At 62.2% G+C, this 23,084-nt stretch overlaps 1 protein-coding gene across 1 annotated transcript; it reads right to left on the bottom strand.

Moving 5' to 3' along the window:
* Positions 1 to 2,409: 2,409 nt before the first annotated feature.
* LIPE (lipase E, hormone sensitive type) lies at positions 2,410 to 22,119 on the bottom strand. Its single transcript, XM_031961671.1, has 10 exons — positions 20,072 to 22,119; positions 13,651 to 14,186; positions 10,743 to 10,833; positions 10,392 to 10,537; positions 9,561 to 9,746; positions 8,894 to 9,188; positions 8,298 to 8,525; positions 7,950 to 8,126; positions 6,417 to 6,609; positions 2,410 to 2,713 (listed from the first exon to the last, which is right to left on the bottom strand). The coding sequence occupies exons 1-10, from the start codon at positions 21,906 to 21,908 to the stop codon at positions 2,410 to 2,412; spliced, it is 3,993 nt and encodes a 1,330-aa protein (XP_031817531.1). The 5' UTR covers positions 21,909 to 22,119.
* Positions 22,120 to 23,084: the final 965 nt, after the last annotated feature.

The raw sequence follows: 23,084 nt of genomic DNA, 5'->3' as shown, positions 1-23,084 counted from the left end.
GCCCCAGCGCAGGGATGGGGATCCCTGGGCTGAGGGACAGAGACTGGCTTTGGAAGCAAGCCAGGATCCGTGCAGAGATGGGGAGACTGAGGCACACAAGGACAGGAGATGGGGGAGGAGAGGAGGGAGGACAGAACCTGACAGAGGAACCCTTAGATGCAAAAGGGTTTTCCTTTCCACAGTCAAGTCTGTGGTGGACATCATATTAGCTCCATTTTACAGATGAGGCAGATGGAGGTTTTTAGAACTCATAGGTAGCTGACCAGGGTCGTGAATCCTGTTCTTCTGAGGCTCAGTTCTGTCCCCACTGATTCTCCAAAGAGATGCAAGGACAGATACAAGGGAGGAGAGGACACAGCTTGAAACTGAACCTGAAATTTGCTGTGTGACAGAGAGAGAGAGCATGTCCTTTTTTCTCCTCGGGCCTCAGTTTCCCCATATGAAAATGAGGGACTTGAACACAATGATTTCCCAGGTCCCCTCGACTGAAATCTTATGGTTCTAAGAGGCAATGAAATGTACAGAGACTGAGATGGAGGAAGATACAGAAGAGAGAAAAACAGACACACAGAGAGATGTCAGAAAGAAAAAGAGAAAGAGCAAAAAGAGAGAGGAGGAGGATGAAGAGAAGAAGAAGAAAAGGAAGGAGAAGAAGAAGGAGGAGGAGGAGGAGGAGAGAAAAGAAGAAAGAAGAAAAAGAAAAGAAGAAAAGAAAGAACAAAAAGAGAAGAAAGAATAAAAAGAAAAGGAAGAAGAGAAAAGAAGGAAGAAAAAAGAAAGAAGAAAAAGAAAAGAAGAAAAGAAAAGAAGGAAGAAGAAAAGAAAGAAGAAAAAGAAAAGAAAAGAAGGAAGAAGAAAAGAAAGAAGAAAAAGAAAAGAAGGAAGAAGAAAAGAAAGGAAAAAGAAAAGAAGGAAGAGAAAGAAAGGAAGAAAAGAAAGAAGAAAAAGAAAAGAAAGAAAGAAAAGAAAAGTGTGGGACGGGCAAGGAGAAACAGAAACAAGAAGGGGAGGGATGGAATAAACATTTATATGTGCTGGGCGCTGTGCTAAGCTATTTGACAAGTATTATTTCATTTGACCTGCAACACTTCTAGGAAGTGAATGTTATTATTATCCCCATTTTACAGTTAAGGAAACTGAGGCAGAGAGAAGGTGAGTGCTTGGCTTAGGGTCACACGACTCCTAAGTGCCTGAGGTTGACTCTGGCCTCAGGCCTCCTGGATTCCATGCCCAGAGCTCTGTGGCTGCCGGGGCCAGACTTTTCGAGTTTCTGACCGAGAAGAGGAGAAGCAGGGACAGTAAGAGGGAGGAGGGGGGCCGGGGCCAGGGGTGGGGGCTGGGTTTTTGCCCCCCTGGCCCCTCCCACCCACGGCTGGGGGACAGTGGCGGTGGCCGGGGGTCACCCCCGGGCGGGCTGAGGGGACGACCCCAAAGACGCACTGGCCCCCCAGGGCAAACCCAAGGCGGAGCCGGAGAGCGGCAGCAGGCCCGAGGGCCACCCCCACCTCCGCCGGGAGGGACGGGGGGTGACTCAGTGGGGAAGCAGGCAGGGCTGGGGAGGCCCTGGGGGCCACCCCTTGGCTGGACCACCGGAAAGTGGGGAGTCGCCCGTTGGGGAGAAGGTGCTGTCACCCGGCAGGCGGGCTCGGGCAGGGATGGGGTGATGTCCCGGGCTTAGGTGGGGCAGGCTCTTCTCAGGAACCCAGGCATCCAGAACCTCCGGCCCCACCCCTTCGGCCCAGCATCCTGATCTCCACATCTCTGGGTAACTTTGAGCCGCCCATCGCTTCCCAGAGTTGTGAGCATCAGGTGAGATAATTATAAATGGCTTAGCCCGGTGCTTGGCACACAGTAGGTGCTTAATAAATGCACCTTCCTCCCTGTATGTGTCCCTTAAGTGTTAATCCGAGATGTGAATCTATGAGTTTCTCTGTCTCTTGGAGATCAAAAGACTTAGTTTAACACCCTCGTATAGAAAGGGAAACTGAGGTACGAGCCTCCCAGCCTCTGGACTTTTGCTCTCCCACCCATCCCCCTCTAGGCCTGCCTTTGGGATCACGTCTTCTGGGCAGCCGGGATGGGGAAAGAGCCGGGAGTGAGGCAACCGGAGCCTGGCCCCTGCTTGGTCCCCCCACCCCACGTACCCCCGGGGCACCAATTAGCTGGCTCAGGCTGGTGAGGAAACTGAGACTGCCCCAGCGTTGAGGTGGCCGGGGGAAGGCGAAAACTCGGGCCGGAAGGGGTCCGGGGCTGGGGTCCCAGGCTGGGGGGGGCTCCCCAGTCACCCCCTCCCACACTCATCCAAAGACCCAAAGGGCTCCAATGGGACGGGAGGCCAGGCCCGGAGCCCTGGTCCCTGTTTGCCGGGGACGGGAGGCTGGCTGCCTGGGTTGCCCAATGCAGGTTACTTCAGGATGGCTCTCCCCGGAAAACCGGTCGAGCCAAGCAGACAGGCTGGGGACAGGCAGGGTGGCTCAGTAGCCCCTTCCCAAACCGGCTGCCGCTTCCTGGCTCCACCCAGGACAGGGAATGGGAGACATCCGGGTGTGCCCCAAGGCCGTGCTGGGCCTTGGGTGTGGGGTCTGTGTGTGTCATCGTGAGCCTCTGCGGCAGGGTGGGTGCACAGTGCACAGTGGGGCGGCACACGGTGGGGAGGCGCACAGTGGGGCTGCGCCTCCCGGAGCTGGGACTATTTCTGCCCCGTCTCCACCTCCTGTGGCTCACACAGGCACCCAGCAGGTGGCCCATGAGTGCTCATCCGTTAATCGATGGTTATAGATGGGATGTCTCGGGTTTCTGCAACCTGTGCGTGAGTGTCTCACTGTGAAGATCTGCTGCATCCACGGGTCGCCGCGAGTGGATTTTTGCCTCCGGGATCCCGGGTCTCAGATCCTTGCTCTGCAAGTTATCACTGAGTGCTCTTGAACAGGTCACTTCCCGATGGGCCTCAGTTTCCCATTGGTGCAAATGAAGAGATCGCCTCGGGCCTTTCACCAGATCCTTTCTAGCTCTGATATTGGCTTGGGGAGGGGGGGAGGGGCAGTTGCGGAGTGGCAGGGGGCCCCTCTCAGTGCACGGATTTCCCATGGTGACTCTTGTGTGTCTCTGGGTGGGGGGTTAGTGACCTCTATATTCTGCGGTAACAAGGGCAGTGTGCTGCAACTGGGAGTGGCGTTGGAGGCCCCTTCTAATTCTACTAAAACCCCTTCTCATCCAATAGAATAAGCATTTATTAAGCTCCCACTAGGTGACAGATTCGGTTCTGGGCTGTCGTCAGTCTTTTGGGAACATCCAATTTGCAAACCCATTTGGGTTTTCTTGGCAAAGATACTGGGGGGAGGGATTTGTCATTTCCTTCTCCAGCTCATTTTCCCAGCGGGGTGTCGGTGACTTGTGCAGGGTCACATGCTAGTAAATTCAGAGGTTGGATTTGAACTCCTCTCCCTGACTCTGTGTGCTGTGCTAGGATAGGGGGCTGTAAAACCCAGATTTCCCTCCTCTCAGGAAGCTAATCTTCTCCTGGGGGGCGGGGGAGAAGGTCCACAGCATAATGACATGTGGGGAGGGCACAGCTCCTGGAGAAGGGGGCCTGGGCTGAGCCTTGAAGGAAAGGAAGGGTTAGTAGAGACAGAAGCGAGGAGGGAAGGCGTCGGGTACCGAGTCGTTGTCTTTCTCCCTCCCTCTGTTTCTGTCTCTCTCTTTTCTCCCTCCCTCCCCTTCATTCTGTCTCTGTGAGTGTGAAGGACTCCTCCTCCCTTGTCCTGGAGATGGCCCCTGGGAGTCACTCTTTCTTAGCCTCAGTTTCTCCCTAATGAGGATGACTGGATGGGTGGAGTTGGGAAGGAGGGAGGCACCCAGAGAAACCACGATGGGGGTGAAAGGGAGGCCAGATGAGGGAATTGTAGAGCAGAACACGCCCATCACACACACACACACACACACACACACACACACACACCCCATCATACACAACCACACACACACAGCATCATACACAATCACACACACACACACACACACACACACACACACACACACACACAATCTGTCTCAGGCTCAGAAAGGGAGACCCCCATGCAGTGCAAAAGAGCCCGGGGTTGGCATTCGGCCCAATGCATCTGCCCCTGGCCCGCTGGGGTGCGCTTCTGGATCCTCGGTTTCCCACCTCTAAAATAGGAGCTGAACTTAGACCCTGAATTGTCCCTGACCATACAGAAAGAGGAGGAGGCTGAGACAGAAATGGAGGGATCAAAACAGGCAGACACAGGGCAGATACAGGAAGGGATAGGAAAGCCCCCAAGTCTATCCCCCACTTTTGTTTATGCCCCCACTCCCTAACACTACTCCCCACTTTTATTTATGCCCCTCTATCCCCCACCTTTATTTGTCCCCCACTCCTAACTCTATCCCCCCACTTTTATTTATCTCCCCCACCCCTAACTCTATCCCCCACTTTTACTTATGCCCCACCCCTAACTATTTCCCAATTTTATTTATCTCCCCCACCCCTATTCCCCACTTTTATTTATCTCCCTCACCCCTAACTCTATCTCCCACTTTTATTTATGTCCCCACCCCTAACTATCCCTTTTTATCTCCCCCCCTAACTCTATCCCTTTTTTTCCCCCCCCAATCACCCCCCCCCCCCTTTCCCCCAAAACTTAAAGGGGAAGGGGAGGTGGAAAAATTAAAACCCCAAAAATTTTCCCCCACACCCCTTACCACCCACACCAAAAACCACCCCCCTTTACACCCCCACCCCCTAAAATCAACCCAAACCCACACCCCCCCCCCCATTGGGAAGGGGCGAAAAACCCAAGGGGCGCCCAAGGGCCCCCCCCTTCCCCTGGGGTGGGCTCAAACCCCGGTCCCCTCAAAAAACCAAAAATTAAATCCCGGCCCCAAAAAGCCCTCGTTTGGTGACGGCCCGGGCCCAAAAACCATCCCAAAATGGGAGTTTCCCCTTCCCCAAATTGCCCCTTAAATCCCCCTTTGGCCCTAATTTTGGGAACCCAACCCTTCCCTTTTTTTCCCCAAAACCCTTTTAAACCCCCACCTTATTCCCCTTTTTCCCCTTTTTCCCCCTTTTTTCCCCCCCCACTTTTTCCTCCTTCCCCAAATTCCCCACCTTCCCCGGGGGGCCCCTCCTCCCTTCCTCCCTCCACCAACCCCCACCCCCCCCCCATTCCCTCCCCCCCAGCCCCCCAAAGGCAGCCCCAAAGAAGGGGGTAACCCCGGGTTTAATGCGGGGATTTTTGACCTGGGGCCCCCCGGGCCTTAAAAGTGTGGGCCGGGCCCGGCGGTTTCAGGGGGGCTGGGTGTTTCCCGTTTTTTAAAAAACGGGGGCCAGGGAAAGGGAGGGTTTGGGGTTTTCCCTTCGGGGTGTGAAGGGGGTGGGGGCCGGACCCAAATGGCCCCTTTTTTTCCCCCCGGGTGGAATTTTGGGAATTTTTTCCCGTGGAAAGGAAGGGGTTTTGGGGTTTCGGTGTTTTTCTCCCCTTTATTTAAATGATTTCCCAAATTTTGGGTTGGGGAACCCCTTTGGAAAGGTGGGGGAAAGGGGTTTAAGAAGGTGGGGTTTTTGGAGTTTGGCCCCCCCTTTTTAGGGGGTGCCCGCCCCCCCCCCTTTTTTTGGGGAATTGGGGCGGGAAAGGTTCCCGGGGGGGGGAACCCTTTTATTTGGGTTTTTTCGGGTTTCCGCCAAAGGTGGGGGGGGGGGGAAATTTGGTTTTGGGGGGGGGGCAAATGGGGGGCGGGAGGGGGGGGCTAAGGAAAACAAAGGGGGGGGGGGGGGGCCCTTTTTAGGGGGGGGGCCAGGGAGTGGGGGGGTGGGGTAGGGGGGGGAAAAAAGGGGGGAGGGGGGGGGGGAGGTGGGGGGGGGAGGGTTTGGGGCGGGGGGAGGGGGGGAGGGGGGGGGGTTTTTGGGGGTGGGGTGGGCCCGGGCCGGCCGAGGCTGGAAGGTGGGGAGGTTAAGGGGGGGGCCCCCGGCCCGGGGGGGGCCCTTGGGAAGGGTTTGGGGTGGGGAGGGGCGGGAGACAGGGGTGGGAAGAGGGGGAGAGGGGCGGGGGGGGGGAGGGGGAAGTGAAGAGGGGAAGGGGAATGGGGGAAAAGGGAGGGGGGGGGGGAGGGGGGGGGGGGTGGGGAGCAGAATGGTGGAAAAAGGAGGAGAAGGGAAGGGAAAACCAAGGGAGGGGAAGAGAGGGGGAGTTGTTTTATTTCCCCAGTTAATCTTTATAAAGGGGGATTTTTTTTTTAAGCCCCGCCCTAATGGATGTCCCCCCTGGGGCCCCGGGCCAGATTTGACGGGGAGGGTTGGAAATGGGTGTGGGTGGGAGGGGAAGGGGTTTTGATAGGGGAGGTTGAGGGGGAAGGTTGGCCCGGCTGAGGGGGGAAGGCCGGGAAGGGGGAGGCCAGGCGGGTCCCGCTTTCCCCGGCCTTCTAGTTCCTTCCGGTTTCTTGTCCGGGGGGAGGGGGAAAAACCATCCCGGGGGGAGTTAGGGGTGTGCCTAGGAGGAAAGGGGGTGGGAACCCCCCCTAGGGTCCCGGAGGGCGTTTTTTGGGATTCCTTGGAGAGTGGGTCCCCAGGGCGGGCCGCCCGGCGCATGGTCTCTGGAAGGAAGGAGGGAGGGAGTGAGCTCCTGCTCTGATCCTCCTCCTCCACGGCCCGCGGACCCCCACTCATTGGCGGACCTGATGGTGCCGCTCAAAGCTGCAGCTCAGGCCAGGGCACAGCCACCTGCCACTGCACAGGACTCCCGGCTCAGGGGCCGTGGAACTCTGGCCCACCCAGTGACTTCAGGCCGGCCGTTTCTCTCTGTTCTCTCATCTCCAACCGAGGGGCTGGCCTCTAGGCCATCTGGGTCCTCTGAGTGCTGGGGTGCAGCCACCGGCTTCGGCCAGCCCCTCCTCTTGCCTTGCTGGGTGCTGTCCTCCTCTTTCCAGCCCCAGTGGCCCCTGGTCCCACTGTCCTCTCCATCAGACCCCCAGGCTCGGACCCGGGACCTCTCCTTCCCCATCCAACCCACCCCTTCTCTCTGCACCACCAGTCCCAGTCCCTTCCCTCCCCTCTCTGACTTCTTGCTCATCATCTCCACCACCTTCTTGGGCTGCCAGATCCCCAACTCCTCACAGCTGTCTCGGAAGACCTGAATTCAAATTCAGGCTCTGACGACTTTCTAGTTTTCTGTGCATGTCATTTAGCCACAAACCTTGAAATACTAGAAACTAGAACTTTGGATCCCCCCTTCCCCCACCTCCAGGGCTCCCCCTGCCATCTTGGAGGAAGGATAGGTTTGAGACCTTCCTCCCCCTCCTGGGCCACAGGGAATCCCAGGATTGAAGCAGTGGAAAGTTTCTCTTGGCCATCGAGCCCAGAATCCTCTGGGGTTCCCCACATGTCATCCAGCCAGTGCGCGGGAGGCTCACTCCTGCTGTCCCCCCTCCCCCATTTCACTTTGGGACAGCTTTCTCCTCACACCACATCACACGTGACTAGTTCTACCCCCACTGCCCAGCCATGAACAGTTCTCATCCTACTTCCACTGGGCGGGTGGTCCTGCAAATACGGGGATTCTGCCAGAGCACTCCCCAAGCACCCTGGGAAGTTTATGCGCTGCCCCATTTTCCAGGTGAGGAAACTGAGCCTGATGTGTATGTGTGGGAAAGGAGTCACCTGGGTGACCAGAACCCAGGCTTACTTGGCCCAACACTCAAGGACTCCAGCTCCCGGGGGAGCTTTTAACCTCTCCCTTCATCAGGGACCCCTCCCCATCCAGGCCTAAGAAACATGAAGATCAGAACTCCTAGTGCCCAGTGTCCCAGCAGGGGACGCCCACGTTCTCTCGGGAGGACTAGACAGGGCGCCCACTGTGGCCTCGCAAATACGGAGCGGATCCCAGAGTCCTGCCCCAGGCTCCCGGGGACCCCGGCCCGCCGAGCCCCGGCCTCACCTGTCACTGACGGGGGGCCGTCGATGCCCCGCCGGCCCCCGAGCTCCAGGAAGGTGTTGAGCCAGGAAGAGGCCCCCAGGCGCAGGTCGCGGAGCAGCAAGGCCGTGTCCCTCTTCACCAGCCCCATCACGCCCAGGGCCTGCTGCTCTTGGTCTTCCTGGGCCTCGGGCTCTACGCCTGTGGTTAGTGGGGAGGAAGAAGGGTTCCTTCGGTCCTCCTCCTTCCCCTCTGGGTGGTCCCGTACTCATCCTGCGGAGGTCGTGCCCTCCATCCGCCCACAGCTATGCTCTCCTCGGGGGTCCTGTCCACCAGCCCCCACCCTTCTGGCCCCCCGGGCCCCAGCCTCACCGGCGTAAGCACTGAGGCACTTGGAGAGGACGCTGAGCGGCAGCAGGGGGTCCATGAGACTCATGAGGCGCGAAGGCGAGGCCGAGGCCTGCAGCATGGTGGCTGGGTAGGCAGCCATGATGCCGTCAGGCAGCCTCACACCGTAGGCCGCTGCCCGCAGGGATACAGTGAAGCAGAGGTTGCCGCCGGCGCTGTCCCCAGCCAGGCACACCCGCTCCCCTGTCGAGCCTGGGAGAGGCAAGAGCCTGCCATCACCGCCCTGCCCGGGAAGCCGAGGGAGGGGCCGGGGCATTCTGGGGGGAGCCGAGAGCCCTTGGGAAACCTGGATCCACACCCTGTCCCTTCTGTCCTCTCAACTCTACAGTGAGAGGCCTGGGCCAGCGGCAGCCAGTCTGAACCGGGGAGACCCTGAAAGAGGTGGCCAGTGCCCAGAGGCTGAATTTTGGGGGTGTCAGAGTCAGGGCAGAAGGTGGATGAAGTTCAGAGGTCAGAGGTGGCACTTCTTCACGAGGGTAGTGGGGTCGGGAGGTGGGCGTCCTGGGGGACACTGGCTGGGCGGGACAGCCTCCGGGGAGGGCAGGGTTGGGGCAGCTCACCCAGGAGGCGACAGTTTTTGAGAGCCCAGCAGTAGGCGTAGAAGCACTCCTCCAGGGCCCGGGGGAAGGGGGCTTCGGGGGCCAGGGAGTAGTCGATGGAGAGGATGGGGACCCCCAGCTCCTGGGCCCAGCTCTTGAGGTAGGGCTCATGGGACTTGGAGGTCTGTGCCACGAAGCCACCGCCGTGAATGTGAATGACCAGGGACTTGGAGCGCGGCGCGTGGTGGGTGCGGGGCCGCAGCTCCAGGTTCCGGGGGCCCTCGGCCCGAGCCAGGATGTTCAGTTCCTCGCTGTCCTTGGGGGAGGGGGGACAAAGGGAAGGTGGATCTTTCTTTCACCCTCGCTCCCACCGTCCCCATTGAGATCTTGGCCTCAGGCCTGCCCCTGCCCCTGCGTCCCCCAGGCACCGCCCCCTGCCCCAGCTTAGCCTCCCCCCATCTCTGGGGGGGGCATTAGAGAGGGAAGAGAAAGGGGCCCTTGGGGGGAAACACAGGAAAGGGGGGCTGAGGGATGAGGCCGAAGGACAAGGGCGGGCAGGGAAGGAACACAGAAGCCCAGGGCTCCCTGGGAGAAGAGACCGAGGGGGCTGGAGGAGGACATGGATGGGCCTGGAGCCAGGTGGGGGGGGCGGGGTGGGAGGGCGGCCAAGGGCCGGGGGTGCCCGCACCTGGCCCTCGCGGAGATCGTAAGAGATGAGCCGCACCAGCACCGGACCCGGGCCCGTGTGGGCCACCGGGGGTGAGATGGTGACGTTGAGCTGGGGGTTGCTGGCCAAGGGTATCTCGAAGGGGTGCGGGGGCAAGCTGAGGGCCCGGCACACCCGCACCGTGGCCGACACCATGTTGGCCAGAGACTGCGGAGACAGGGAGGAGGGTGGGGGGGGGGGGGATGAGTCAGGAGCAGAGCTGGCCGCCCCCCCCCCCCCCCCCCCCCCCACCTCCTGGACTTTGACGACAGGGATGGCGTCCAGAGGTCCGGGTTCTAGGCCGCACTCTGCTGCCAGTCACTGTCCCAGTCCCTCCTCATAACGAAAAAAGAAGAAAAGTCCCTGAACGTGGGGGTGGGGAGGGAAGGTCTGAGGCGGAGGGGTGAAAAGTCACCCAAGCTTTGGGGCGAGGGAGGGGCCGGAGACTGCTGGGGGAGAGCCCGAGGTTCCGCCCCATTGGGGGCCCGGAGAGTTCTCGCCCGATGGTCTGAACAAAAGCTTCTGGGGACAGGGACAGAGGCTGAAGGATAAGGGGAGCAAAGGGGAGTTAATATTAGAACATCAGCTGGGAGGGGCCTTAGAACCTGACGTCAGGGCTGAAGGGACTTTAGAAGAGAGACCTTAGATTATCTTGTTCCCACCTCTCATGTTTCCATATTACACATGGGGGAGAAATGCCCAAGGCCCCAGGGCCCCCTCCCCACTGGGGCCTGCCTCACCCTCCCCTCCCCACTGTGGTCCTCCTCCCCCTCTCTTCCCCCTCCCCCCTCCCCCCAGCCCGGCTGCACTCACCGACAGGACCTCGATTTCTGTCACGTTCCAGAAGGCCTTCCAGAAGTGCACGTCCAGATTCTGTGTGATCCGCTCAAACTCCGCCCCCCGCAGCTCCGGGTCGATGGCAAAGCGGCCCCCGGTGAAGAGGGAGCTGGCGGCCACACCTGGGAAAGGTGGGGGGGGGGCTCAGGGAGGGCCCCAGGGGCCCGGCCCCTGCCCTCTAGTGCCCAGCACTTACCATGGGTGGGCCCGGCTCCCTCAGTGCAGCTTAGGTTGGGGGGAGGGGAGGGGACAAGAGGGGAGAGAGCGGTGAGCAGAGGGAGACGAGGGGGCCTGGGTGGGGGCCACGGGAGCTCTGGGGGCACTCACCGATCCCTGACTCGTTGCGTTTGTAGTGTTCCCCAAAGGAGACCAGCCCGATGGAGATGGTCTGCAGGAAAGGCCGGATGGCCGGAGTGAACTGGGGGGAGATAGACAAAGGGAGTTACAGCTGACCATGGGGGGGGGGGGGGCGAGGAGGCACTGAGGGCCCGAGGGAGCCAGGGGGCTCCAGGCCCTGAGAGCCAGTCCTGCCCCCCGAGGCGCATCCCCGGTGCCGGCCCAGGGAAAGCGAAGGCGGGGGGAAGGTGGCTCCGTGGATCCGGGGACCCGCGATGGGAGCCCCGGCCACGATCCTGTTTGGTCCCAGAGGGAATAGGGAGCCATGGAGTTATGGAGAGTCGGAGCCGACATCTGACAACAGTGTGGAAGATGTCTTTGACAACAGCAGGGGAAGTGACCCTGATCGGGGTGGGGAGGTGAGGGCCGGGATCCCCGAATTTGAATGCTGCCCTTGACAGACCCTGGCTGGCCCAAGTCCCCAGCTTTGAGCGTGCCGGCCTTGTGTCCTCTGAGGCCGGCTGAGGCGGGGCTGCCCCCGGGACCCGAAGCTGGTGTGAGGGGGACAGGGGACTGCCCCAGAAGACCCCGTGCTTGGGAGAGGGCAGCGCCCACTGCTGATGAATACCTTTGGTTCGAGTCTCACCTTGGGCCCTGACTAGCTGAGCCAATCACTGACCCCTCTGTGCCTCAGTTTCTTCATCTGTAAAATGGGGATCATAATAGCGCCCAGCACCCAGGGTTATGAGGATGAAATGCGGTCCTAGTTGTAGAAAGTACCTAGCACACGCCTGGCACTCGGTGCTTTACAAAGTCCCATGGCCAAGAAAGCCCCCCCCCCCCCCAGGCTGAAGGTCACTCCTGGCTGTTGGGGCTCCAGGGGAGAGTGCCCGCCCCCTGCCCAGACATTGGGCAGCTCTGTCCGCTGGGGAGGAGCAAGCTTTGGGGAGCAGCGAGCTTTGGCAGCCGCTTTGGGCACCCCGGGGGGGGGGGTGCGCATCCAGCTTCTCCATAATTATCCTTCTGGGAAAAGCTAACGCTCGCTGGCGAACCACACTCCTGAGACTGGGAGAAACTGTCAGGATGGGGTGCGAGCTGCGATCCCTGTCAGGGAGGCCCCACTCTCCAGGACCCCCGGGGGCGTCCGGCTCATTCCACAGAGGACGACACCGAGACCAGCATGGTGAGGTGTCCTGCCCATGGTCCCGCGGCTGTCAGTCTGAGGCTCTCTGACCTCGGGTCGTCCTGCCTGGCACGCCCTGCACTGTGCCCCCCGCCCCCTCGGGGACCGGGCCCTCGTCCTGGCTGTTGCCCAGGCGGGCACCGGCTTCAGTCGCTGGGAGAAGCCCCATGGGCTCCTGGAGCCGGTCCTGCTTCGGGGCCTCTCGGGTGCCCCGCCATGCCTCGGTCTCCCTGGCGTTCGTGCCGGGGCCGCTTTGTTCCCTGCTGAGGCCGGCAGGCCCATGAGGAGTGCAGCTGTTGCTCAGGGGCCTCCTGTGTCCTGTAGGGGGGTCGGTCTGGCAGTGGCTTCTCTGGCCAGGTGCCCCCCGTACCCCAGAAAGCTCTTCCTCCAGGCCTCTGAGGACCCTCCATCCCCCCTTCCCCCCGGTCTGGCAGTGGCTTCTCTGGCCAGGTGCCCCCCGTACCCCAGAAAGCTCTTCCTCCAGGCCTCTGAGGACCCTCCATCCCCCCTTCCTCCCGGGCCCCCAGGCCCCTTCTCCAACTTCTCATTTCACATATTGTCTGTTTCAACACTGGGTGCACGTGATAACACCTCGATGCAGGCCCCTTGAGGCCCCGGAACCGGGGTTTGCACACACAACCCGCAGCACGGGGGGGAGGGAGCCTCCTGCATTCAGGGCTGCCCCCTCTGAGAGGCCTGTTTCCTCATGGACGAGGGGGCTGCACACAACAGGCTCAGGCCTGGAGGGGGAACTTGGTCCAGAGGACTCCTGCAGGAGGAAATTCCTTCTCCCAGAGCAGGTCGGCACCTCCCTGGGAGAGCCTCTGGGCTGGTGTGGGACAGGGCGGGACCTTAACCAGGGTCCTCGGGCACAGTGCCAGTTGCTGCTGTGGGTGGGGCTCTCATCTCTCCAGAGAGCCGGGGCGGGGGGAGGGCGAGAGCGAGGAGGGACTTAGAGGCGGAGAGATGGGGAGACCCAGAGCCGGTGGCTGCAGGCCCAGGGGCCAGTGGGGCTGGTGGGGCCAGGGGCTTGTCTCCTTGTGCTGACCCTCCTCCCCCCGGGCTGCTACAGGCCCAGACGAGCCACCCACTCAGAGGTTCTGGCCCAGTGGGAGAAAGGTCAGCGGGCCTGCCAGGGGATTCCTGGGGAGGGGGGCTGGCGCTCTGAAGAAGGCCTGGACCCCAAGGTCAGAGCTGGGTGTTTATGGGCTCAGGGGCCGTTCTGTGCATGTGCAGAGCGCTCGGTAAACATCTGCTGATTTATGATGATTCTCGGTGGGGGGAGGACGGAGGACAAGGACCTGCCCCAGAGCCCACAGAACGGGCTGGCACCTCCTCCTCCGAAGGCCCCACGGGTAAGCGTGCTCCTCCTGGGACATCCCCGGAGGTCGTGGCCATGGGCACTGGCCCCAAGGGGCCGAGGGCGCCGGAGAGATTCCCAAGGGGCAGGGCAGTGTGGGAAACAGCTTCAAGGTTTTTCCCTGCCTAGCCGTGTGCCCACAGGGAGGCCGGGCCCCTCCCCCAGCCTCCGCTGCCTCCTATATGTGGATTCTTGCACTTCCCCTTCTGAGGCCCCCATTCTCTGGTCTGGGTCCCGGGGTCCCCCGCACTGAGCGTCTCCCATCGGCCCCACGGGGAGAAGGCTTCAGACAAGGGGTGTCCTGCCCAGCTTCCCCAAAGACGGGCCCGCCCCTCCCCGCGGCCCCGGGCCCTCACCTGGAAGCCCAAGCACCGGCCGTAGAAGCAGCCCTTGTGCAGCGTGCCATACTCTCTGAGGAAGTCGGCGCTGAGCCCCCCGTCGCCCTCGAAGAAGAGGCCGCCGGGCCGGTTGGCGGCCAGCAGGCGCTGGGCGTAGTAGGCCAGGGCACGCAGCTGCGTCAGGGCCGCCAGGTAGGCCTCCAGCTCGGCCAGGTTGTGGCTGGCACGGAAGAAGATGCTCTTGCGGCTGCCGGCCACGTAGCGGGCCTTGTGGAGCAGGTGGGCGAGGCAGCAGCGCGCCGTGTGCACCAGGCTGCGGTAGCCATTGGCCGGCGTCTCGGGGTCCAGGTCAAAGAGGTGGGCTACGCCCAGCAGCTGGCCCAGCGCCGGCTCCAGCCCCATGGCCTGCTCCCGGATCCCGGTGAAGGCAACCGCAAGGCGGCGAGCCGTCTCCCCGGGGCCCTGGCTGGCAAAGTAGGTGGCGTTGTCCTCCGCGAGCACCACCAGCGACTGTGTCATGGCTCTCAGGTCCATGCCATGGGTCAGGCGGGAGGCTGCAGAGGGAGACAGGGGTGGTGGCTGGGGGAGGACCGAGTCCTCAGGCTGCCCTCCCTCAGCACCAGGGACCCACTCCAGGGCTCTAGCCCCCCTACCAGCCCTCTCTTCTCCCTTCTGTACCCCAAGTGCCATCCCTTGATGCCTCGGGGCCCTGCCTGCAGCTCTCCAGAAGGCTCCTCTCTCCTCAATGCCCCCCATGCACCTGGACACTAGCCACCCAGGCTTCTAGTGCCCTGCCTACAATGCTGCCCATGCTGCGGGCATTGACTTCCCAGGCTTTTGGTGCCCAGCCTACAGTGCTCCCCGTGCCCGTGGGCATCGGCCTCCCAGGTGTTTGGTATCCAGCTCTCCCAGAGCCTACAGGCTCCCCGTGCCCCCGGGCATTGGCCTCCCAGGCTTCTGGTGTCCAGCCTACAGTGCTCCCTGTGCCCGTGGGCATCGGCCTCCCAGGTGTCTGGTATCCAGCTCTCCCAGAGCCTACAGGCTCCCCGTGCCCCCAGGCATTGGCCTCCCAGGCTTCTGGTGTCCAGCCTACAGTGCTCCCTGTGCCCGTGGGCATCGGCCTCCCAGGTGTCTGGTATCCAGCTCTCCCAGAGTCTACAGGCTCCCCATGCCCCCGGGGCATTGGCCTCCCAGGCTTCTAGGGCCCAGCTCTCCCCGAGGGCCAGGCCTGGCTGCCTGTCCCTGTGCCTCCAGCCTCCCCCTTCCCAGGGCTCGGGTGATCCAGTTTCTAGGTCTCCCTCCTCGGCATCTGGTTTCTGGTTACTCCCCTCTGGGTCCTAAGTGTCCGACTCCAGCTGCCCCCCCAGGCTCAGCCTCAGGCCCAGCCCCCGTCCTTTCCTCTAGCGTCCCCCAAACCATGGCCAAGCCCCCGCCTCTCCCTTCCCGGTCCGCCACTCACCCATTTTCCTTTCCCTTATTATCCCCAGCATCTCCCAGGCCAAATCCAGGCTCCAGGGCAGCTGTCTCTTACTGCCTGCCCACAGAGCTCCCTGACCTATAAAGGCCAGGGGGAGGGGACAGCCTGTCCCCTTCCCCACCCACCACCAGACCACGCCCCGGCCACGCCCCCTCCTCCAGCAGCAGATTTTGACTTGGGCTAAGCACCTGATATCAACAAATCTCCAAGGCTCCCCTCCCAGGATCCAGTGGGAAATCCTCTGGGTGCCCCCAGCCCCCTCACTTCCTCCCCCCTTCTCCAGCCTCCGGGCCTTTTCCTAGGCAGTCCCTCTCCTCATCCTTCCCTTGTTAAAAGCCACCTCCTACAGGAAGCCCCTCCCTGTCCTCCCCAAGCCTAGGGGACAGTGGCCAGCCTGGGTCTTGTTTGGCCCTTGCCTTCCACATCAGACAGGGAGCTCCTCGGTAGCAGGCACCGAATTTTGCCTTTTGTGACCCTGGCGCGTGGCAGGGATCTGTTGCCCCCCTTTCTATCTTGCCCTTGCTCTGCCCCTCAGGGACCCGTGCCCCCCATGTCTGTCCTGCCCCGGCCCCCAGAACCCAGGCATCCTTCCCTGTCCTATAAGCCTGGGATTTCATGGTGGGGGGAAGAGGGAGGTGTTACACTGCAGGCTGCACCCCTACCTGGTTAACGGTCTAGTTCCCCCCTGAGAACGCCGAGAACCCTGGCTCCTGCCCTTCAGGAAGAACCAGCCACCTGCCCCAGGGCCTCCACCTGCTATAATGGATCGGGGGTTTCCAGCTAGAAACAACCTCACAGATCTCCTCCAAACCCCCTTCATTTGACAGAAAACGAGTCACCAGTGCAAGAACACTAAGAAGTGGATGCTTGTTGGTGACAGCACCAGGAGCCAAGAAGATCAGTCACGTTGGAGGGACTGGGATGATCACCCCGACTTTCCAGAGGGGCCACCACGGTCTAAGGGGTGACTAACAGAGGGCTATTCAGGCCGAGCTGGGGCCCGCCCCCCACTGCCTGGCACTGGGTGACCCGGCCAGGGGGTGTCTCTCTCTCTCTCTCCTCAGCCCCAGGCTTCAAGAACAAAAGCTGATTAGCAGCAGGCCCTTCGGAGCCAGAGTTGGGGGCGGGGGCAGGAAGGCACGAGGGCCCAGGTCCCATGGGGTGGCTGGCCAGGCGCAGACCTGTTTGGTGACTCCTGGGGAGCTGGGGGCTGCCAGGGACAGAGACTGGGTTAGAGGGAATGAAGAGCAGAGGCTGCCGGGGGTCAGGGAATGTGCCCACTAGACAACTGGGCCAGAGGGCACCCAGTACTAGAACAAGGGGCTGATGGGAATGGGCAGGAGCAAAGCTGGGTCAGAGGTACCAAGACTGAGATACAGACAAGGAACAGGGACAGGGGGTGTGAGCAGGGAGCTGGGGTGCTCTGCCTTCTTTCTGTGTGGCCCTGGCCAAGTCACTTAACTTCAGGCCCCCAAAGAGAGGGTTGAACAGGATGACCTCTCATTTTCCTTCCATTGCTAAATAGATGCTTTATGAGGGAAGGCAGGGAGGGGGACTGAGGGTAAAATCGGGGCCAGACAAGGCTGAGCCCCCAGTGGGCATCGAAGATGGGAGGTGGGATAAGCCAAGATCCCAGAAGGTCCAGCTTGTCCTTTGCCCCGTAAAGAAATGGATGAGGCCTGACCCAGCTTCTAAGACTTTGTCCTGAGGATAGCCTGGGCGGGTCGGGACTGGGCCAGGCTTCTGATCCAGGCTGTCCCAGAAGGGTTAGGTGGGGGCAAGGAGTCTAAGAGGACTAAGGGGAAGGCCAACAGCCAAAAAGGTCTCCTGGGGGATCAAATGTGCAAGAAGTCAGAAAACAAGGATTTCCTGGTAAGAACAGGGAGGGAAAGGTGAAGGAGGGCCAGTGAGCTGCGGGAGGGAGCCGGATGGTGCTTGGCTTGGGGCCTGTGTGAGGCTGGGGCCAGACGCAGAGCCAGTTATCCCTGTGTGGGAGCCTGCTTCTGTATCGCCCTGAAGCACGAGTTCTCAGAGAAGTCGGCCAGTAGAATATGGACGCGGTGCCTGTTGTGTGAGCTCCAAGAACGCGTGTGTAGAGGCCTGTGGTCCTGGGGCCCTGGGTCTGAACTCAGAAGGTACCATCCCAAGGCTCAGGAGAGAGGGTGTGTGGGCCCAGGTCAGGCTGCCGCTCAGGAGAAAGTGCAGGGGCCGCTGTCAGGGAAGGTGACTCCCACCCACCCCTTGCTGAATAATTGGTGTGGAAAGCTAAGATATGGTCCTCAAGGCGGGGCCCAGCCAGGGAAAGGCCTCCAACAGATTCTTTAGTATCATCTCCCAGCGTTCCAGGGAGGGCACGGTTTGTGTCTCAGGCTGCCAGGGGGTTGGGGGGGCATCACCCGTGGGTAGTCATCTGCTCTTTTCTGAGGCACCCCCCGTGCTGGGGCGGGGATGTGGCCCAATAAGGCTACTGCTTGTTGCCCCAAGGCGGGCTCTTTGGATTGGAAGGGATCGCCTTTAAGGGCCCCCACTGCTGAATGGGGCCCCAGAAAGTGGGCAGGTGGGGTGGGGATGGGGCCCCAGAAGGGGCAGGGGCTTGCTGCCCTAAGCCACGTTCCCAGGACGACGCCCCCCTTCAGGTACCCGGGTCCATCCCTAGAGAACCTGCTCCAGGCCACCCTTCCCAACAACGGCTCCCCTTTTGCGCAGGGAGATGAGGAGAGGAGGCGCCCGGGGGGCCCCCCAGCTCTCGGGACCCCAAGGCCGTTGGGCCTGAGCAGTCTCTGCGGGCCGGGCCACATTCTCCGGGCGGGGGAGGCTGCATCACTCGGTCCCTCCTAGGTTGGGTTTCTTGGAGGCGCCCCCCCCCCTTTCTCCTGCCGCATGCATGAGTCACTCCGCCCCAAGCCTCCTCGGGTGCGTGTGGGGCGCCCCCAACTGGGAAGCGAGGAGGCAGCTCCCCCTGGGGTGGCCGGTCAGTTCGCTCTCCTTCCCCAGGGGCGTCCTCGGGACATCTCCGCAAAACATATTTCCCAGAGGTCGGTAAACAAGAGAATTAGGAGGCCCTGGATTTGGAGGCAAACCCCGCTCCCTACACGATCCTGGGCAAGTCACAACTTCCCCGTTCCTCGGCTTCCCTTTCTGCACAATGGGCCAGACTAGGTGGTCTCCGGGGCCTTCCCATCTGCGCCTACGGGCCCGGAGCCGACCGCAGCCTCGGTTTTTACCGAGGTTCCCCGCAGCCCCGGGGGGCCGGCGCGCAAGGCCATTTTCCGGAGCCCCCAGACGTCAAGGACCACGCCCCCCCGCCCCGGCTCCGGGAACGCCCCCGGACACACGGTGGCGACCTCCCCTCCACGCTCCCGCTCTCCGCGGCACCTTCCGTCCGTCCCATCTCCCGCTTCTCAGCCCCTCCCCCCATCCCACCGCCGCCCCCCCCCCACTCCGCACGGCACGTCCCCCCTCTCACATGGTACGTGCCGGGGGGAGGGGTCGCGTGCGCGGCGACTCCGGACGGCGCGCTCTTTCCCGCCAGTGACAGAGGACCCTCCGGCGGGCCGGCGCGCCGCATTACGGGCCGACTCTCCCCCACTCGAACCCACGCCAGCGCCGCTCCGTCTCACCTTTGGCCCGGCCCCGCCGCCATCGCCGGCGTCTCCGGCTGCCCGCTCCCTCCTTGGTCCCGGAGACCCTGTCTCCCCCCGCCGGCTCCATCGAACTCGGCCGTTCCCCGCGGCCGGACCAATCCCCTCGCCGCGCCACGGCCCGGCCCTTGCCCCTCCGACCAATCGGCGCCGAGGCTGGCAGCCGGGGCCCCGCCCACAAGGGCTTTTAAAGGGTCGCGGGGGCGGAAGCCGAGGGGACGGCCTTGCGCGACCCCCTCCTCCCTTCTCCCGCCCCCTGCGCCCTCTCCTGACCCGGGAGCAGGGGCGGGGCTCGGGCCGAGGTGTCCCTCCTCTCCTCCTCACCCCCATCCTTTCCTATCAGTGGCTCCTTCCTCAAGCCGGAGGGAGGCTGAAGCACTGCGCAGGCGCGCTTCCCTAGAACGGGGCGGGGGGCGGGGGCGGGGGCGGGACAACCTCCGTCTTCCTGGAGAGCCAGAGGTGGGGCTGGTATTCTCTCCTTACCCACTTCGGCCCTCCCGTGGCTTGCGCATGCGCGCCTTTTGTCTCGTGCCTTCGAGGATCGGGTATCGCGCCTGCGCCTGGGTGGCACGTGATCTCGCTTTCCAAAGGGCCCGGAAAAGGCGGGAAAAGAGAGGCGAGCACGAGGCCTCCTTAACCTAACTCGGGGCTGGGGTGACTGGGCCCAGTACCACACTCAGCACGTAGGGGGCGTTCCCTAGTGGTTGCGGCCTTTAGTGTGGGCGCGGCTTGGGGGCCCATTCTCCCCTCCCCCCAGCACCCCCATTCTAGGAGGGCTCCATGCGCCAGAGGGGGCTCGCCCTGAGCCCACAGGAGCCGCCTCTGCCTCTGGGCTGCATTACGGGCCGTCCGCAGGAGAGCGGGATTTCCCCCCTCCATTCTGGGCCCCCCCAGCACCGGACCCAGGATCTGCGATGGGGGCGCTCCCCAGGGGCACTGGGCCCACATACCAGCAGGGGAGTCTAGGCCCGGGACCGGTCCCACCGCGGCCCCGCCCCACGTCCTCACCCCGAGGAAGGGGCTGCATCTGAAGGACCCAGGCCTGGGTCCCCTAATGGGCCTGGGTCCTTCAGGCCCATCCAGTGCCCAACAGTTGTCCCCAAAGCATCATTAGGGGACGCGGCCTTTCTTTCCCACACAGACCACAGGCTCACGCAGAGCTGGGGGTGAAAGGCCCTCAGAGGAGAGCGTCGGGGCCAGCCCGGCCGGTGAAACGCGAGGCAGAAGCGGGGGGGAGCCCGGAGTCGCGGAGCCTCTGACGTTGGGGGGCTGCCCTCCTTTCTCCCTCCCCCATTCCTGCCAAGCCAGGGCCGGTACTCACCCCCATCCCTGTGAACACTCTGATGGATGTGCAGCTTCCCGTCATGGCCCAGGATGCCCTCTGCGGCCGACATCACCTTGTGGGGGAGATAGTGGTGGCCCGAAGGGAACTCCTCCTTGGCCCTGCTCCCCAGGCCTTCGCTTTCCCTCTCTGCTGCCGGGGGCTGCCCCGGGGGGGGCTGGGACAGGGCGCCCTTCTCCGAGCCGGCTTCTTGCTGGGCCCAGGCGGGCTGCTGCTGCTGCGGGGCTTCCTCCTGGGAGGCGGATCTCTGCCACAAGGGATAGACCTGCGCTGGGATCGCAGGCCCTTGCTCCGAGGTCGCGTCCTGCTTCGGCTTAAGGGCCGGGTGCCCGGTGGGCTTCAAGTCGGGTCTCGGCGGTGCCGGAGGCTCGCTCTTGAAGGCGGCTTCGGGCTGGGCTATGGTTACTTCTTCAGCCGTGGCTCTGAGCTGGGACGTGGGTCCTTTCTCAGAGATGGAGCCCTGATGAAATCCCGGCTCGGAGGCCGAGTCCTGCAGGCACTTAAGTTCCAGGTGCATCATGGACCTGTGTTGGAAGGTGTGAATGTGGGGTGGCGTGAGGCAGGTGCCTCTCTCCAAGGCAGATTCTGGCAGGGAGGGAGATCCCGGCTGGAACGTGGGCTTTTGTTCCGAGGCAGGTCCCAGCGGAGCGAGGGGGGGCTGCTCAGGGGCGCGTTGTCCCAGCTTTGATAAAGGGGGCTGCTCAGGAACATGTGGTCCCGGCAGTGCTGGAGTAGTCTCCTCGGGGGCATGTTGTCCCAGCTTTGATAAAGGGGGCTGCTCAGAAGCACATGGTCCCAGCTTTGATAAAGGGGGCTGCTCAGGAGCTTGTGAGCCCGGCTGTGTCACAGGGGTCTGCTCAGGAGCGTGTGGTTCCAGCTGTGCTACAGGGGTCTGCTCAGGAGCAGGGGGTTCTAGCTGTGTTACAGGGGTCTCTTCAGGAGCAGGGGGTTCTAGCTGTGCTACAGGGGTCTCCTCAGGAACAGGGGGTTCTAGCTGTGCTACAGGGGTCTCCTCAGGAACAGGGGGTTCCAGCTGTGCTGCAGGGGTCTGCTCAGGAGCAGAGGGTTCCAGTTGTGCTGCAGGGGTCTGCTCAGGAGCAGAGGGTTCCAGTTGTGCTGCAGGGGTCTCCTCAGGAGCATGTGGTTCCTGCTGTGCTACAGGGATCTCTTCAGGAGTCTGCTCAGGAGCATGGGGTCCCAGCTGTTCTATAGGGGTCTGCTCAGGAGCATGGGGTCCCAGCTCTGCTACAGGGATCTGTTCAGGAGTCTGCTCAGGAGCGTGTGGTCCCAGCTGTCCTGTGGGGATCTGCTCAGGAGCATGGGGTTGTGCTACAGGGATCTGCTCAGGAGCATGGGGTTCCAGCTGTGCTGTGGGGATTTGCTCAGGAGCATGGGGTTCTAGCTGTGCTACAGGGATCTGCTCAGGAGCATGGAGTCCCAGCTGGGTCACAAGGATCTGCTCAGGAACATGGAGTCCCAGCTGGATCATGGAGATCTGCTCTGGAGCATGGAATCCCAGCTGGGTCATGGGGATCTGCTCAGGAGCATGGGGTTCCAGATGTGCTGTGGGGGTCTGCTCAGTGGCAGATTCCACCTGTGCTATTGGTGTCTGCTCAGATGCTGAGCTCTGCTCGTCTACGGGTTCATTCTCAGTGGCAGGTTCCTGCTCCAGTGAGGTTTCCTGCTGAGATTCAGGGTCCTGTGCGGAGGCAGGTCCCTGCTGCGGCTTAGGTCCTTGTTCAGGGGCGGGTCCCTGCTGTGGTCCGGGGTCCTGCTCCCCTGATGTTGCGGGAGACCTCGTCGGCCCAGCTTCCATCCCTCTGACCCCCGGGTCCCCCCCTCACAGCTCTCTCACTGGCTCTTCATGTCCATTTGTCGCCTTGATTTCCATGCTTTCTTTCATCCTGGCATCTCCGATCCCCTGCGGGAGCCTGGCTGGTGTGTGTGTGGAACACTTGGCCCCTTCTGCTGTGCCCAGTGATGCCGCCTCTGTCCTTTCCCCTGGGGTGAGGAGAGGAGGGGCCAGGGCCTCTGGCTCTCCCCTGGGCAGGGAGGGGCTGGGCCTCTTGTGTCATAGACAGGCCCCGCCCCTTCACCCATTCAGGGGACGCTGTCCCCTCCCTCAAGGCGGGCATCCCCACTTGGTCCTCTGCTTTTTAGGATCTACCAGACAGGCTCCTGGGCCTGGGAGCCGAGGCCTTTCTTTTGGGGAGGAGCAGTGGATATTTGAGGAGAGGGGGGGCAGTCCCAGAGAGAGGAGGACCTTCGGACAGCCCCTCTGCCCAGGGTGCCGGCTTCTGCCTTGCCTCCGGAGCTCCCACTTTCTCCTGCCGCCCCCCTCCCTCTCGGTTGCTGTTGGACTGCAGGGTTGAGAGCTGGCAGGCACCTGCCCATCGAACAACACAGAAACTGAGGCCGCGTGGGACAAAGCCGTTTTGCCGGCCTCACCCGGTAAGTGGCTGAAGGGGGGGGGTGATGATCTCTCATTTTCTAAGCGTCCGACCCACTAGTGGGGACCCTCCCCTTCTTTGCCTATTCTCCAGCCTCCGGGCAGCTTTGGCCCTTCCCGAGGCTTCTGATGGGAGCGCTGACTGGGGAGCACTGGCTGGGAAGGGTGACGTGGCTGCTTCCATCTGCTGCCCGAGTCACCGCAGTCTTCCCTCGCCCACCCTGCCTGGCTTTCCCATTTGCACGAGGACAGCTCTGCTCCCCAGGTGTCGCCTCGGTCGGGGTCATCTTCAGTGTCCCTGACCTCCCACAGCCATCACGGGCCAGGACTGACCATGGATGAAGTCCCTTCCACCAGACCTTTGGCATTAGGGCCTGCCTCTCTGTGCCCTTAGCCATGGCCTAATCCCAGGGTCTTCCTGCTTCCGGCCTTCCCCTGCCCTTCACTGCTGTGCCTCGTGGAAAGAGCTTTGTGGTCCTGAAGGTGCCACACAAAACGGGCACTTTAATTAGGACATTTGGAGCGAGCCTGCGATTTTACTGG

The sequence above is a fragment of the Sarcophilus harrisii genome, chromosome 3 (assembly GCF_902635505.1).
Source record: "Sarcophilus harrisii chromosome 3, mSarHar1.11, whole genome shotgun sequence".
In the NCBI taxonomy this organism is placed as follows: domain Eukaryota; kingdom Metazoa; phylum Chordata; class Mammalia; order Dasyuromorphia; family Dasyuridae; genus Sarcophilus; species Sarcophilus harrisii.
This window is presented reverse-complemented; position numbering and strand designations above follow the sequence as displayed.

Excerpts from the sequence above, each read along its gene's own strand:
- LIPE (XM_031961671.1), bottom strand. The coding sequence starts at position 21,908 with ATGGAAGCTGGGCCGACGAGGTCTCCCGCAACATCAGGGGAGCAGGAC. Across the intron at positions 10,834-13,650 it reads GCCGGTGCTTGGGCTTCCAG|TTCACTCCGGCCATCCGGCC; the intron begins GTGAGGGCCCGG and ends ATCTCCCCCCAG. Across the intron at positions 10,538-10,742 it reads ACGCAACGAGTCAGGGATCG|GTGTGGCCGCCAGCTCCCTC; the intron begins GTGAGTGCCCCC and ends CACCTTTCCCAG.